The sequence below is a fragment of the Ptychodera flava genome, chromosome 3 (genome assembly GCF_041260155.1).
Source record: "Ptychodera flava strain L36383 chromosome 3, AS_Pfla_20210202, whole genome shotgun sequence".
In the NCBI taxonomy this organism is placed as follows: Eukaryota; Metazoa; Hemichordata; class Enteropneusta; family Ptychoderidae; genus Ptychodera; species Ptychodera flava.
Window position 1 is genome coordinate 15,761,674 of NC_091930.1, and position 18,048 is coordinate 15,779,721.

At 37.2% G+C, this 18,048-nt stretch overlaps 1 protein-coding gene across 1 annotated transcript; it reads left to right on the forward strand.

The window, feature by feature from the left end:
- Positions 1-14,616: 14,616 nt before the first annotated feature.
- Positions 14,617-14,958, forward strand: LOC139127813 (BTB/POZ domain-containing protein KCTD21-like). The gene has a single exon (XM_070693684.1). The coding sequence runs from the start codon at positions 14,617-14,619 to the stop codon at positions 14,956-14,958; it is 342 nt and encodes a 113-aa protein (XP_070549785.1).
- The last annotated feature ends 3,090 nt before the right edge of the window (positions 14,959-18,048 follow it).

The window sequence follows — 18,048 nt, forward strand, 5'->3', positions numbered from 1 at the left end:
AATGAAAAACATAGACAGTATGCTACAGTTGAGTAACTGATCGTGTATCAGTTTACCTCGATATTCAATGGGGGTATTCAGATTCGCACAGTTTGCTCATCCTCTCCTTCAATGGCTGGTAGAACTGTCAATCTTTGCACTTCGTTTTTAGACGATTGACTCTTAAAACTAACTAGTCAGAAAAATCTGGTGTTGACTTTAATTTGAAAATTCATGTCGCATAACCCTTCGAAATTGCATATTCTTTGAAACAAGACCTTGAGAGCGTCCTCTCCTTCTAATTTAACCCTATGAGCTGCCAATGAGAAGTTGTGTCCGGGAGATAATTCTAAGCGTTGGCATTTGGGAGAAAAAATGAAGGGTGTTAGGTAGAGTGATGAACAGGTATGTACTATTTTCCTTGAAATACTTCACAGGAATAGCGAAGGTAAAGTAGAGGCACACACAAGACCAAGGTAAGTCTCGTGTAATAAACATCTTTATTACATAAGATTTATCAAGCATAGCTTCTAGAAGAATGTTCTCTGCAATATTTTACTCTGCGGTTTTACGTTTCACAGCAATCCGTCATTCTTATCCATGATCAATAGACAATGAATGTCAAGTTGAATTGGGTTTATTGTGAACAAAGTTGCGATTCCCCTAAAAGAAGCGTTTAACATACTAAACCAATGGCACATTGTAGTCGTTTTCATAGCTTTACTTTTACTAGGGATATATATTGTTGCTAATGATTCAACAAATTTGCTATTATTGACATCTCGGCAACTTTGGCACCATTTGTAATAAGAATACACTTTTGAAATGCAATTGCTTTGGAATTAATTAAAACACAAATAAATGATAATTATTCAAATGTACGTTGATCAGCCTTCACTAAAGTATTGTCTTAAATCACTTATATCACTAGTTGCGCTCTAACCAGGCATAAAACTCACCCTGAGATTGTGCAATTGGTCCATCTGCTGCACATTGATGCAGAAACGTCTGTATATTACGTGCAACTTTTAGCATTTCGTCATACTCTTGTATTACATTTTTTATTCGATCAGCTAGTAAATCTCTGTTATTTGAAAGCATGGAATGTGTAGAATAGACAAAATTGTGCTCTTTCAAAAAAGAAGAGAACCCTGTATTTTCTGATGTAATAAGGGGCACTCCGGCTGAAGCAGCAAGAAGAGCGGGTAATCCGAATGAATTTTCACCGGTGTATAATGCAATGTGACATTGGATAAGATCATCATAAATTTTGCCGAGAGAGTGAGGGGGGTAGAAGTTAATCTTTACATCGGCGTTGTTTACAATTTGATCTAAATGCTCACGAAATGTAATGTAGACGTCATCATTAACACCCAAAATTTTCCACCTCAATTTTGTTTCACAAGACCTGTTGCGGCAAGTATCAGCTATTATCCTCGCAGGTAAGTCGAACTGATGAAATTTGTCTTCGCTTATGAGCATATCTGAATGGAATGTTAATATTTCGACAAATGTTGATATATTCCGATTTTTGAACACGCTTTGGTCAAATTTGTCGGTTGTTGCGAAAGGCAAAAGCAAATGATGGTTAATTTCTTCGAAGATTCTGAATTTGTTTGTAAAGTAGTTGTATATGTTTGGACCAAGTGACATGACAAGATCGGCTTTGGCCGCCCAACTTTCCATTTCCTCTTGATGTGCCTGTAATCTGGAAGGCGGCAGATCCTCATCTTCTGGTATGTAGTAAAATATTGTGATTAATTTTGCCTTTCTAAACAATTTATCACGAATACGCAATGCCATCCTTGCCGTGCCATTGATGAAGGCATGGCTGACAACGAATTGCACTCGCTTTAGCTCTTTTAAACTCGGATAATACTTTTCAGGATTTAGTATTAGTTGCTTTCGTGACGTTGTTGAACTTATGTCGTCAGAAGTTGGCACGACGAGGTCTACATTTTCCTTTTCAGCAAGAGAAATATCTTCATTCCGTTTGATAAGTACTGTACAATGAACTTTGAACCCTCGTTGTGCGATTGCCTTTGCAAGTTGTCTATTATTCACAACAACTTCTAGATTACTTTTGTTGACGTCCACTCAGTTCCAATAAACAAAACCACTCCTACAATAGAAATATATTATAGATTTCAATTTATAATATGAAACTCTCTTTCTTGAGCCGTTAGGAAATTACATGGAAATTTTAAAGGGAACTGCAGCTACGATGTCTCAAGATATTTTTTCACTTTTTATGATGAATCTCAACGTCGAGGTCTTGGTCCATGCAACAAAACGCGTTTGAAACACCTCGTATAACTCTTCTTGCAACACAAGATATATTTGTTTGTGTTGATAATTAACAGTCCGAAAATCGCGTGCACAGACTACTTTGACATAAGTCGTGATGAATGTTCTTGATTCGGCTTCAGCGTACTTTTTATCAAAGAATATTGTAAACATATTCCTTTTTGTTCTGTGATATCATAACAGCTTAAAACATTGTTGACATATTTTACTTTCCAATCTTCCAAATGTTTAGTGAAAGTCAAGGCAAATTCCATGCATTAAGTCTTTGTTTTAGGCAAAATACAAAACAGTTGACAGCACATACCACGTTTTAAAACTTTTTAGGGCACTATTATTTTGTTAAGTTTTTCCAGTAAGGGTTTAGATGCAGTGGTATCGCTTAATGTTTTTCACATGCACTCTGTGAAGGATGGTACTTCTCTGACATTTTGTAAAGTGGATATAATAATTCTAGAGTCGTTGATCGGTATGTTTCCCATTTAACATTTTCAGTTTGACAGTATTTCCATAAAGCAAGACTCGGGGAAAGATTTTAAAACTTACAAAGTATGAGAGCTGTAACTTTTTCCGAGCCAGATAGAGTATGATTAGTTATGATTGAACATGCATGTATATAAAAAAATTATTAGGCGTCACAGTTCGGGATTCCTTTGACAACAACAAAACTCAGCCTATAATTTGTTTGGGGGAAAGAGTGGGGAAATATGTACACTCGTGTCTGCTAGTAGTGCGGACTTTGAAGCAAAAGAGTAATGTTTTCGGTTGCATTGATTCTTCCAAGTGTAGCTTTAGTTTAAAACGACGATGGTAACTAATGTATGTGCTGTATTGTGCAGCACATGTTTTAAAATATTACCATAACACGTGAATTTTATGTTAATTTGCACCAATATGTTATTGTGTGTTCTTGTACACAGCTTGTTACTGATGCTATTTAGTTATATACAGATTAGTACACCACCACACTTTTATTCGTATTTGAATAAGTAGAACCAAAACTTTGTTTGATATACTGATGATTGTTTTTCAGAAAAGTGTTGAGATTTGGATTTTATGTAGCTCGTTTACTCATTTGCAAGAGAAATTTAGGACAGCAATCAATTTATGGGATTAACTTAATTATGAGTTTCACTTTGCGACCCCTGAGGATTGTTAAATATTTATTTCAAACCCTTTAACTTGCTGTAAACAATAACGATCTACGATTCAGATACATGACTTTTTTTCAGCTGCTGCACATTGCCAGTTAACGTTTTGTGAGTATGGCATGCTTATTATTAGCTCACATGCATTTCTAGCATTTGGTTGAATGTCATAAATAATCACTTGAACCTAATCCGACTACTGAGGAAAAGTTGTCACAATAAGGTTTTGACATACTGGAAGTGAGATGAGTTTTTTCTTGTCATAATTTGCGCACTTCCACATTTAACGACCTTGTAATATGTGGCTGTTTGTCGATAACTAAATTCACGGAATGCGATCGGCGCAAAAAAAACCAAACATATTGGCCGTACTTACATTAAGTTATACTGGAGGTTTGAATAGTGCGTCTTTTTTCTGTACAGTGTTTCGTATTCATGTATTTTGATACACAGCATCCACCATATTACATTGTTCATGTTCTATGTATCACTATTTATAAACTCAAGTATGGATACATAAATTGCCAATATATGGAACAGAGAAAGTAATTGCCGCACAGTATGGTGAACGGCTGCAGTTCGTTTGGCGACTAAGTTACCAAAAATTGAAAACGGTCACTGGCCATACTAAAATATTATCAGAAGGTTTAAATGTTAGATTACACGAGCATGCTGACCGGTCTTGTCCGGCTCTGGTTAATGTCCGATACAACGACCATTTTCCCGGCCCGCCCACTCGCAACATTACAATTTTAATGTGCCGCCGATACGGTTCTAAGCTGCATGGACCGCGTGTACGCATTTACGACAGGATGTTTTATGTTTGTTCGTGTCTAAATGAATATCCAAGTTTGCTTTGCCTTCACTTTATTATTGAATACATATTTGTAAAGTGTGTACTAGGTTCAAGGATGTTTTCTGGACTGGGATTTTCAGTTTTCGCCCTTAATTTTCTGTTATACCCTTGCTGAAATAATCCGGTGATAATTACTCAGACATTTAGCCTGTTAGCTTGCAAACAGATCACATAGAACAAATAGGACAATATGAGCAGCACAGTGATAATTTTCAAGTTGGCTTATCGTTATATAACAGGACAAAACATGAGGCAATAAAGAAGAATAGTAGAAATCCTTGCAAAACCAGCGCCAACACCGAGACAGCCGACGCTGCCGGTGTGAATCTTAGTCAAGACTATCACAGTAAAAAATATTTTGAATAAATCAACAAGAACAACGTAACATGAAACAAAAAGCAACCGAACCAGCGGGAATAATATTTACGTTGTCCCCTTGTATGCATTTACTTTCAACATCTCTTTCGCAATATGAAATATTGGCGTATTCAATCGGTAAACATTATTATGTATATATCTGTTATTTTGTCCTTCGTCTGGAAAAAAAACCGTTGTAATTATCGTGAAGCACATAGTTTGGACTTAACGTATACTTGTATCGAACACATCAACTGACCTTCCTCTGAGCATGGTCCTCCTGCTTCACATGTGTCAACTTTTCCATGTTGGTCGTTGTCATTTCTGCATTCTGTGTAAAATGATGTTTTGGAGCAACATAGCAGCAAAAGGATGTAGCACATAATCTTCACCATGTCGACTTTCATCTTTAATGCAGAAGGATATAAAATTGAATGTGTTTCTAAGCTATGGCGATTGAAACAGCATGCAGGTGAATTTTTGTCTGATATTAATTTCCCGGTACCATACGCCAGTTCCAACGCAGTCCATATCGTGTATAATGACGTAGACATATCATCAGCAATTAAAACCATGGAAATTGTCAATCATCCCGTTAATGAATTTACAGAATTTAAAAGCTGTAACACATATATGAACAATAATTGTTCTCACAGTGCATTGCCTCGAATTCTGCCCTTTTTTATCGTAATGTACAATGTAGTGTTATGGTTTTTTAGGATCTGATTCTATCTATCGATCGATAAATCTATCGATCGATCGATCGATCGATCGATCGATCGATCTATCTATCTATCTATCTATCTATCTATCTATCTATCTATCTATCTATCTATCTATCTATCTATCTATCTATCTATCTATCTATCTATTGTTCAGTAAATGTTTAGTGATTGACTTCTGAGTAAGCAAAGACAATTTGAAGAAAAGACTGGACAGTGCATAAATGTGGATGATAGAATAGAAGCTGTAACGAAAGCGCAACAAATAAACATCATTACAGAAAGGGTGGACTGAACAGCTTGGTACCTGTCAAACAACAGTAAACGTTTCAGTTGCATTGTAATTTAATAGGGTGTGAAGATCGATCTGCTGAAAATTATAATCTGTTAAAATAGGGCACCCTGGCAATTAAAAGAAATGACCCCCCTTAAAAATCTCTTTTTGAATTTTTGGGTTTTTCATATCTGCTTGCAATCCTGATTATGTGATATTACTAATTTAAGGCAACGTTTCGAATTTGTTATTTTGAAAGTATTCGTCTCTCTAAGGAAATCAAATGATCAACTCTTGAAACAGTCTATAACTATTGATCAGCAATGAGAGCAAAAATAAATTTTCAGTATAAATAATGAGAAATAAAGAGTTTTTCTCTTATAATTGAAATACGGAATGCCTTTTCGTAGAAAAGGTCAGGCATGTGGTACCCATTCAACACTGTCCTTACCGTTCAAAGCCAAAGCAGCTTTTGTCGGCAACTTGCCCTGCATTGCTGCCCTGCATTACCGCATGCTACTAGTAAAAATGACTTCGATTGAAAACTAAAACTCGCGACAGAACATTGTTTCTCATCACAGGAAATGGTATGTTGTTTACACTCAGTTCATTAAGGAGATCAAATTAAAGACAAAACTGTACCTTGTGCACATTCAACTGGGTCGTCCGGCCATTCCGTTTCTAATTTGTGACGAAAAGAGGAACTCCTCTCTTCGAGGCTCAATCTTCCAGCAGTGTAGGTTGGGCTAGATTGTATTGTCTTGTCATGGTGTAACCTTTGAACTACCTAATGACGAATTATTCTAACCGATGACAAACACATGGGTAACCTCACACTGGTGGCATTTTTGACTTTACGTTATCGCTCGAAGAAAAATGATAATTGCTTGCCAGTACACTTTTACTGCAACGAGCGTAAAAATATATGCTTGCTCAATGCACTAAATTTAAAAAGCTATAGTAACATCAAAGTTTGCTATATCGAATAATGTTCTAACATTTTATTTTTGTTGTACACCATCGTAACTATAAAAGGGACCGAGAGAATGTTGGACACATGTTTTTGCTGATTCGAAAAAACGAAAGGAATCAACTGACAAATTAAGGTAATATCACAAACCTGTGCTTCTGTATCGACGATTGTTCAACATAAAAGCCCTTTCATATCATATTCAGCAACGATATTAAAGTGGATGACTATAGAAATAATGCTGGTGGCAGTGCTATAAGATGGCTTATTTTGTCGCTAAAATTTGGCAAAATGCCACCCGCTATGAACAGTCTTTCGTGTAACAACATAGCCGATTGAAGATAAGGTAGAGAAGACAATTTTAAAGTGCTTAAGTCTGGTTTGCCAATAAATGTTTCAGTTGTATTTCTGACATGAATGTTTCATCTCAACATAATCGGGATGGTCTATAGTGAGCATTGTAGTTGATAACGTCCACAAAAATATAATGGAATGAAATGTAATGTAGTTGCCATGCCATTTTATAATTATTGTATTTCCATCACACTAATACGTATTGGGAAGAGGAAACGATAGCCTTATCTTTTGCAAAGACTGCCGACCCCATCTAAAATGTCGGAACCGAAACCAAACAACATTGTTTCGCAACCTGGTGTTGAGAAATTTATGCACCTTCAAACTATGAATATTTGCATGTCTTGTGTGATTCGACATTCACTTAATTACTTATCATTCGTCACTGGATACTGACTGAGGTACAGTTGCTTGATTCTGTAGTTACTTTTGTAAGTTGCAGAAGGAGGTAAACGGTAACGTGATTCTGACCTAACTCACAATTAAAATATCATACGATTTGTAAGCCCCCGGCCACCACATAGAATGCATCCGATGATGCAATCGATGCATTATCAACACCAAACTATAACAACGACACGCTCAGCATCATAATAGGTAAATCTACAGGCAGCCTATCAAGAGTTACAGAATGAAGAAGGCAAGATGTTATAGTGGACACATTCAATCACAAAACGATAGGGCTTAGAGAAAAAATCATCGTCCTCTACACTATGATCTCTACATGTAATAAGGGACTGTCTCCAAGATACGCTGGACATGATAGAGCAATTATTACACAATTTAGATGAATCTTTAACCAAAATGTGGTTTAATTACTTTTTTATTTCGGAAGAAACTGAATTTTTAAAAATGTGTGTCTTTCTTTGTCGTCCCTATGTCTTTCCCAGGCACGATAGTAATGCAGAGCGCTAACTGATGAAAGAAAAACCTTCCTTCCCATCGTGAGACCCAGTCCCTACGCTGGAGCAGATGGTTACACTTTTCTGTGAATGGTTGATAGTACATAGTTGCAATTCATATTCTCTAGAAAGAAATATTCAACGTACTCGAGGTCATTTTACCCCACTCATGACCTAAGTTTAATTAGTCTAGAACATTCTTAGGTCACCGCCTCCATGACCTGGAATTCACTTAGCCATATTTAGAACGTACTGGAAATTCAATTAATCACGTGAACGTTTACTACAAGTGAAGATATTTTTGAACAGTAATTAGCATATCGATGGAACTTCTCGATCGTTCTTATATTCTCTGGATAAAATCATTGATACAAAATAGGGACGGCACAGTTTTTCAGTCAGACTTTCGGATAGACATTGGGGTCAGTCTTCAGTCATTCTATTTAGTCTTTTGATATGCTAATTACTGTTCAAATATGTCTTCAATTGTATTAAATATGGTTAATTAATTTCCTGAAAATACTAAACATTGCTTATTAGATTCAAGGTCATGGAGGACAGCGACCTTAAGAATGTTCTCGACTAATCAAACTCAGGTCATGGGTGGGGTTAAATGATCTATATAACAGTACAGAGTGGCTATATCGTCTGTATACAAGAGAACATATGTGGAACTTGCTTCAGCGTATTATTCGATGCCATGCTGTTTGGACTAGTTCAAAACCTAAAAAAAATGTGATATTCTCACAATTACATGTTCATGTTAGGAAAGATTTTAGTCTTTAAACCGCCGAATGAAAATGTTTTAGATAGGGCATTACTCAATTCTTCCATGATCAAAATGGGAACTAAAGGGTATGTTAGGCCTCATTTATCTATCTCAAAGTGCAATATGACAAACAATGCGTGGTTCATTATTTGTTGCGTAGGTTCACCAACCAGTAGAAGATAAGTTTGTACAGGGAGACAACCGTGTTGGCCACTATTTAACTAAGCTGGCGCCAGTGTTTCACAAAACAATGATTCATGCCTTAAGCACGGTATACGGAGGCAAGATTGAATAAGGTGATTACTTGGTACTTGTTGAGATTAGCTGCACGTTTGCAACAATGGCAGCCAGCATGTTAGGTTGCATTATCTACCTTCAAAGTTTGCTGACCTTTGACAGACCCCATGCTGTAAACCGTTATGAAACAATGAATAAGAGCATTGTATGACCGCAATGTAAAAAAAAACTTACACTCCACTGTCGCCACGCGCCAAGTACGATCTGAGCGAGCAGACGTTTTTCTAATCTCGCGCTGGTTTTATGTACCAATGGAACATTGCGGATAGCAACGCGCGTAGAAACAGGAATCGAGGTAGATCAGTAATGCACGCGATTGCCCGTATTTGGGCACAGGGCCGCCGCGTGATACGTAAAAAATTCACTGATGTGAGGGCGCTTTTTCCCATAGCTTTACACAGGCACGTGAATCGAGAGATGTGATAAATTTGCTAAATGTATGAAACTTAAGTAACAAATATGGTTACTTTGTACTTGAAATAGTTTATGTTATTATTTATAATGCTCTGCTATAAGCATCGAGGCTGTGATTCCCACAAGCATAACTCTCAACTTTCATTTATGGTTCCTGAAGGATCGAGAACTGTACAGACGTTGCATCGACCGTTGAGTGATAATGATAACTTGGCTTAATAGTAGAGGTCATTTTGTATGTACTGTGTCGGTGAGAATTTATTTCAGTCGAAATTTTACCAGGAGTGTCCTAATTCAAAGCATTGCTCACCGCTCAGTCACTTCTATATTCAGTCAAACATACAAGCTGGAAAACATAAAAGCAATCCACGTAACATTATCAGTTCAAAGAGCTAAGCCGAAATTAGGTTAGTATACCGAAACATTGGCAGTAGATTAATAGGCGCAAAGGGGAGATTCACGTGATATTGAACAGACATTTTTCCATGGCCCACTCCATTGTTACTACAAATACTTTCTTATTCGATGGAAATGAAAGACTAGCTTGTAAATGAGAAACCTCAGGTACGGATCCTCTTTGTGAATAAAACCCTCTTCTTCATCATAAGTGAGTCCCCTTTAACCAAAAGTCATTTACAGACGCCCGACAACGCTAATCGCTAAGTTGGTACGGCACATAAGATACGAGGTTCTCACCGCACGAAATACCTGAAAAGCAGGCGTTTGCACAAATGACCCTGCACGAGTCCACTGAGTTATGATCAAGATAACCTTCTTATTTGTATTGGTAAACTTTATGATATCAGTGAATAGTGTCGTTAAAATTATTCCCCGTGGTAGTGTGTCAGGCTACGTACCATTTCGTACCATGTACAGTCACGGGTCTCTTGCACGCCGTGATTAGTCGAACTCAGGCATAACACTCTCTTCAACACGATAGACAAAATCTCGAGGTCAACTGACAGCAAATTCATCATGTATAGGACGCACGGCATGATATTATGAGATTTACGTCTGGTTTTCATATATGTATATATCACTGAAATACAGACAAAGCAGAGCATACAGAGTCAATTCATCTACCTGTCATCCTTCGTTGTAAACCACCGCCTCTTTACGGCAACAGCTTATTGCTACACATTAGTGAATAAAAAATATTCTCTGTAAACTTAAAAAACATTATAGCAACAAAGGCCATGTTATCTGTCGAGGCAAGTTCAAAACTTGTTAAATTCAGTATGCTCAGCTGTACATTTTGATGTCGAGAGGTTCTTTAACCAATAAATTGAGAGCAAGTTAAAGGAAGAATTTTCTTCTCTTAAACCACCGTACGATCTGTGACTCAGTTTTCAACTAGAAGTAGGATATCAATCATTGAGTATGATGGTGTGGGCAGTGTGGTTTCAAGGCAAGATCGTTCTTAAATATGAACACATACACTGACAATCGATAATATTTTGGTCAAGCTCGCAGCGATATTGAATTATAAGAAATCAATTGTCATAAGCAGCAAAGAGGAAACATGAAAATATGTTATGCCTGATTTAACTCCAACTGTAACATGATAAACATTTCTTGACGCATGTAATGTAATAGTTGTGTGTGTTTACCTACAGTCAGAAGATTAGCGGACTCAGACAGGCAATCGTGTCGGCCACTAACTCATGCCCTGAACAGGGTACATGGAGTAAAGTATGAGTAATGTCATGACTTTGTACAAAGATGATTCCCAATTAGATGACGTTTGCAACAAGGGCGGGAACAAAGGGGACTCTAGCGGTCCTCGAAGTTTGTTGACTCTTGATATACCTCAGTGTCACACCTTTTGAAACATGGAGAACAGGAATGCATTATTGTAAACAACGTTATTTGCAAAATTGAAGTTTAAGGTAAGCCGTGTATCGCAAATTCTAATGTAGTCCTTTTGGACTCAATTTCTTCAGCTTCATCTTCAGATCTTGCAATGAACTCAAAGCAAGATGAAAATTCATACCGATGAAGGGGAGATAATGATCAGCCGTAACTGCTGATCATGACGAAGCAGGTACAGAGGACGGCAAATAGAGCCACACCCTGCCAAATAAGCTTACCATGCAATGCAACTCAATGATTCCCACTAAAGAAAGATGGGAAAGTATGCATGTCTAGTTAATGGGATGAGTTTGACACGGAAACATCACCCCTGGATTAGTTAAAACATCCAATAGAAGCCACAAGCCGAATTCGGTTAAACTGCCAGGGGAACGGTTTGTAAATAGACAGTGATTTTGACCCCAACCCCATAAACAAATGAGAAAAGCAAACAAGTTCTAGACAGTATATTGTGCAAAACCACTTTGCAGACACATGTTGATGGCGCTGTGTAATATTTTCCCTTGTCATTTCCGAGGCCAAATTTTATGTTTTTAGTAATCTTTTCAAGTTTTGAGATGGTAAGGTCCACTCACTAAGCATTGCTTCCGCATTATGTAGCCTTCCTGTAAGCTGTGATCCATATCGCATCCATATCGCATCCTTGGTGCAACTGTCATTATTATCACAAGGGTCAAGAGAATTTAAAAACATAATACAGGTAATCAGTAATTAAACCTTTAATGACTAATGCAAATTTTTATGCGTCCAAAATGCTATCAATCTATTTTTTCTGCAAATAACACATTGTTGAAACTATAAGAACTGGATGAACTATTTCCACCGTCTATAAACGAAATTAATGCGCTTTTCAAATTTTCTCAATTGAACGAGAAAGAATATATTTGAAGATATCAAACGTTTCCACCTGTGTAGAAAAATGGAATCCTATGACTATGATATGACTATTTCCCTTAGGTTGTCCACTTTACAAAATCTGATACATATGATTGTATTGATTACTTCCCGTGATTGAAGTTGCGCTGTACAAATATCAAGATAATTGTGTACTTCATTGAAGTGTTAGATAAACCAAAATACTATATACAACAGAGGTGTAAGTGTATTAAAAATTATCATTCCCTGTCCCTGATTTTGTAAATGAATGTGAAGGTTGGTTTGTTTGGTCTTATTTCCTTCTATTTTTTTTTTAAACAATTGACCTTTTTCTGTTATAATTTCCAAGATAAGGAGTACTTTGAAAAACTAGGGGACAGCTATTAATCTTGTGAGTACCAACAGCTGCTTGCAATTGCCAGACAGCCATGTGCAAAACGATGTATGGACGTAGAATGCAGGACATGTGTATTACGATACACACTCACACACAGTCTTGGGCAGTCACGCAGACAAACACAACCGGCAATCGCCAATGTTTGGCCACCCTGATTATCAATGTGTTTTACATTGTAAGGTAGGACATGCGTTACGGTCGAAGCGCCCTCATAGGTTGAGTTTTTATTGTTTTTCAATGATCATAAAAATTCCTGATTTTGAATCGAAAATACGGAAAATGTTCAGTTATTATAGCTCATCAAATTCCAGCAGGGTAACCTTAAATCGTGAAATTGCAAAGGGAGGCTAGGGTCGTTTTTTTCAAACAAAACAGCAGGTGATCATTGGATTGAAAAAATGATTCAACATCATCAAATTCCTGTTCCAGTATAAAACCATTCCGGGAAAAAAGATGATTCTCCCCGTGCTTTAATGTCTAAAAATCATTATCACAAAATAATATACTAGTCACGAATTATTGTTACTGCTCGATGGATTTTAAGCAAAGTGTGAAGATATAATATATGCAACATTTAGTACATTACACTCATTTGAAGTTTCAATATAACCAGCTTTCTGATAAATATTTAGAAGGATTACACCTATGGGACATGACTTATCTTTCACCTTCTACGTGAGCAAATATTGCGCCAAACCTGTAACTCGAATTATTTTACTCATCTGTGAGTGTGTCTTACAGAGTGATCTATGCAGATACATTTACAAAAATTAGTTTTTAAATCAACAGTCTTAAAATAAATATTCGAGAAGAAATAAAACTTCCTGATACTGGCTTACTGATAAACACGCTAATAGTCGCGCCAGCGGCTTACTGACTACTCATGCGCGTATTCATAATATACTATGCGAGTAACCGGAAGTGTACCCTTCTTTCGTGGGCGCCGTCATGTTTTTTTGAGTGCTCGTAAATAAATTCGAAACGTGCTCTCTATTATTTTATAACATGCCATTAATAAAATATATCTTTTTTATTAGCCAGTAATTATTATTAACCACCCTGTCACTGATACAAAGTTTCTTATCACGCCTAAAAATAAAAAGAAGAGAGAAAACTGTCATGCATATGAACGAGAACATTCGCAAAGAATGCTCTGATTTAATCTTAGAAAGGTGCCCTCTGTGTCAATAACTATGTGCAAAATTTACCCGTTTTTAGAAGTGACGCTGGTTTTCAGCTTACAATATCGGAAGTTGGGCGGTACAGTTACTATTGCAAAGTTAGTGATGGCACAATACATCCCTTGTTAAGCACAATAGATAGTAATCATGGTAAAAATTGCAAATTTATGTCAAACTTTTTTACACATAACAGAAATCTATACCTACAGGGTCTGACATCGTGTACGTGAACTGTCATCAGAGGGTAAACCGGTCATACTTGCTTGTACAAACGTATATAGAAAGTAACAATAAATTCTATTTTATCCTTTATGATTACTAATCATGAATCGATACAAATTTCATTTTTAATCTCAAAGCCTGGCGCAACACCAAGGGCTGAGCCCTATATAATATTAGCCCACTTCCTTAATGGAAAAACAAATGAATTGGCTGATACTGCGCTGCGTTATCCATTAATAGCCCACTTCCTTAATGGAAAAAACAAAGTACGGCGGCCGCTAACCCAATAACTGGTCAAGTGATTACTTTGTCAATATACTGACCACTGAAGGCCGAAGTATAACTCGCCCAATATCATAAATTTGCAAGTTAAGCTTACAAAGTTTAATTTTTGGCAAAACGTTACTTCGCCGGGATGTTGGATAGTGCTTTTCATTTTGCCCGAGATCTATATCTACCTAATTCTGATCCTAGTTAATCACAACTACAAACGATAAAACGAAAATAGAATGTCACAAATATCCCGAGATGCAGCGCTTTTTCCTCGAAAAATATTATGACGCAATTTCCATGACCAAATATCCCACTCCATACAAGACATACGGGCTATCGACGCTCGTATATATACGCCTTCCAATTTCTACCAAATAACCCCGTTCAGTTGTTGCACCGGGAACTTGTTTTGATCAGACGGCATACGTTGACGTTCAGGTGGAGTTACAATGGCGTATGAGATCCATAAAACCTGTTGTGATATGGTGAGACTGGACGTCGGCGGTAAACTTTACACGACCTCTGTCACCACGTTGACAAAGTATTCGGATTCCACACTGGGCGCCATGTTCAGCGGACGCGTACCTGTCCAAACCGACGACAGCGGAACCTTCTGCATCGTTAGAGACGGGGAACTATTCCGCCACGTACTCAACTTTCTGCGTTCCTCAAAACTTCATTTGCCAGAGAATTTTCAGGAATACGATCAGCTGTTGAACGAAGCAGATTTTTACCAGATTGATGAGCTGACGGAAGCCGTGTCTGAAATGAGGCAACAGAGGCAAGGTTGAAGAAGCGATGGCCGAGAGCCTGCGGATGTGCAGTATATTGAATTTTTCGGCAGCAGCAAGTTCTATGATCTGAGAGGGCCGAAGGAGGTTATAGAGTCTCTTAAGTCTGTACAGCTTTACACGGCTTTGAATAATAAAAGCTATGAACCAACTATTACGGTTACCGGCACACTCCATCGTCAAGTTTTCTATCCTACTGTGTACGATCATAGTAGATGTATTCATATCCATTTTAATTACCTCGATTTGTTTCGTGACCTCGATAATATCGGTTTTCGCTTGTGTCCTTCACGTCTTGCCCAGGAGGAACAGAGTTTTTCGACCGTTGGATTTTCAGGAAAGGTCCGACCGTCAACTTCGAAAGTGGAACTTACCCGCGTGTTTGAAGTACTACCTGCAACTGCTATACCTCTGTGTACCAGCATGCTTATTGCCAACATATACAACGAATATTGCTTCTATAATAGATTAGTGTGGTATAAATTTTCATTCATGTATGAACATTTTGTGACATTTCTCCTGTTGACCCGTTCACCTTTGTCGTCTTTAAAGTAACCGATCTTGTTTCGCAGAAAATAAACACAGATACTCTTTAGTAATAATCATTATCAATAAGCAGCGGAATACAGCTAGTCGACTTCTTTTGCGCAACAATGAAGTATATATGAACATATGTTGCTAATGTCTGCCAAAAATGCCACAGTGCATGGTTTATTCACTGATCACGGAGCTATAGAGTTATACGTCCGTGGACTGATATTGCATGTGTTTGAATTTGCACATTTACTCAAGAACTTCTGGATGGATCTAATCACAGACATGGAAGCTCCTGTATGGGTCTGTGTGTGATTGGACCGAAATTAAATATACTTAGATGAGTCATGTGAACAGCGAGAACCCAACTTGTTTTAATAAACCCGAAGCAATGATGCTCTTACAGCATATACTCTAGAAAGCCTTAAATACTCCACAGGCGGAGAAGAGATTTATCGTCTATGCGAAATATGTAAATTGTTTTGAAATACGAATATTATCGATAAAATTACATTGCTATTTGATCAGGGTTGAGCTTTCTTTCCTTTCTGCAATACTTGAAAAATCACTGAACAGGTTCAACACTGTTCAACAGGGTTATAACTTTCCTTTCATGGAAAAGCCACTATTTAAAACGCATATGGATTACACAGCCGTTAACTGAGTGTCAACTACTCAGCTTGTATATTTCCATAAAAAGGGAAGACGGCCATCTCTTGTCACTTGTCTTACTTGTTTGACGTAGTTCCAGAGGTAGGGCATTCATTAGCATACGTTAGGCATGCTGATATATTGACGAGTGCACAGTAATATTGACGTTACCCACATTTCTCCTTGACCTCTACACACTGAGATCACCTATTGAAATGAAGCAGATTTCTTCTGTATACAGAACAGCTTGGTCCATATTCTAAATTCTGACAGAATTGTTTTGCCGATCATGTCTTTCCTAATGCCCAATATAAATAATAGAAGATCAACCCCTTTTCCGTGGAGGAGATAGCAATTTTTTAATTTTTTCAACATATTTTTGACAACCAATACACAATATTTTCAAGGAAACTAAGGGTATAAAATGCATCAGTGTTAGCAAAAGAAGGGGTATAGATTTTTTTTATGTTCATAGAAAGAGAGCTTGAATGTCTGTGGTATGATGAGACCATCTCAGTTGCTGATAACTTTACCTTGTTGATAATGTGCAGATGTTTAGCAACCACAAACATCGGCTTGGTACTCAATTTACTCTTGAATTTTAAACATAATCAACAATCTTGGAGCATATTTGAAGAAATCTCGAAATTAAATTCCAGGTTTCAAATTGTTCGGAAATTAATAAAATGAATTTGGCGAACAAATGTCTGAGTGCATTGATCAAGGAGAATTGTGGGTAGCATCACTGTGTCATGATACGCGCTAAGTTTACCATTCACCGATATGCAAATCAGATATTGAAAATTTACGTCTACATTGTATCAAATAACTGTATCAAAATATTCTACTGTATTTTTTGTTTTTGTTATTAAAACAAATAATGATCTCGTTCATTAAATCATTTTACATCGTAATCGTATTTTGTATTACGAGTGTTGCAAATCACCATGCAAGGTCGAGTTGTTGAAGTGGTGGTTAACGTCTTCAAATACCATCGAAGTTCGAAGGTTTTGGTGTGTGTGACTGGATGTGGTTGACAACGGAGAACTGGTCGACAATTGCAGCGAGTGACACGCTGCACAGCACCCCCTTGTGGTGAATTATTATTTTTCGAGCTCAACGGAATCCTATAATAGTCGCGCCAGCGGCTTACTGACTACGCATGCGCGTATTCATTATCAACTATGCGAGTAACCGGAAGTGTACCCTTCTTTCGTGGGCGCCGCCATGTTTTTTTTGAGTGCTCGTAAATAAACAAATTCGAAACGTGCTCTCTATTATTTTATAACATGCCATTAATAGAATATATCTTTTTTATTAGCGAGTAATTATTATTATCCACCCTGTCGCTGATACAAAATTTCTTATCACGCCTAAAAATTAAAAGAAGAGAAAACTGTCGTGCATATGAACGAGAACATTCGCAAAGAATGCTGGGATTGAATCTTATAAAGGCGCCCTCTGTGTCAATAACTATGTGCAAAATTTACCCGTTTTTAGAAGTAACGCTGGTTTTCAGCTTACAATATCGGAAGTTGGGCGGTACAGTTACTATTACAAAGTTAATGATGGTACAATACGTCCCCTGTTAAACACAATAGATAGTAATCATCGTAAAATTGCAAATTTATGTCAAACTTTTTTACACATAAGAGAAAATCTATACCTACAGGGTCTGACATCGTGTGCGTGAACTGTCATCAGAGATTAAACCGGTCATACTTGTACAAACGTATATAGAGAGTAACAATTAATTCTATTTTATCCTCTATGATTAGTAATCATGAATCGATACAAATAACATTTTTAATCTCAATGCCTGGCGCGACACCAAGGGCTGAGCCCTATATAATATTATAATGTAGAATTAGCAGCCAACACACTTTTAGCAAAACGATGATTCCT

Bases quoted from the DNA above. Each gene is read 5' to 3' on its own strand.
- LOC139127813 (XM_070693684.1), top strand. From the start codon at position 14,617: ATGGCGTATGAGATCCATAAAACCTGTTGTGATATGGTGAGACTGGAC.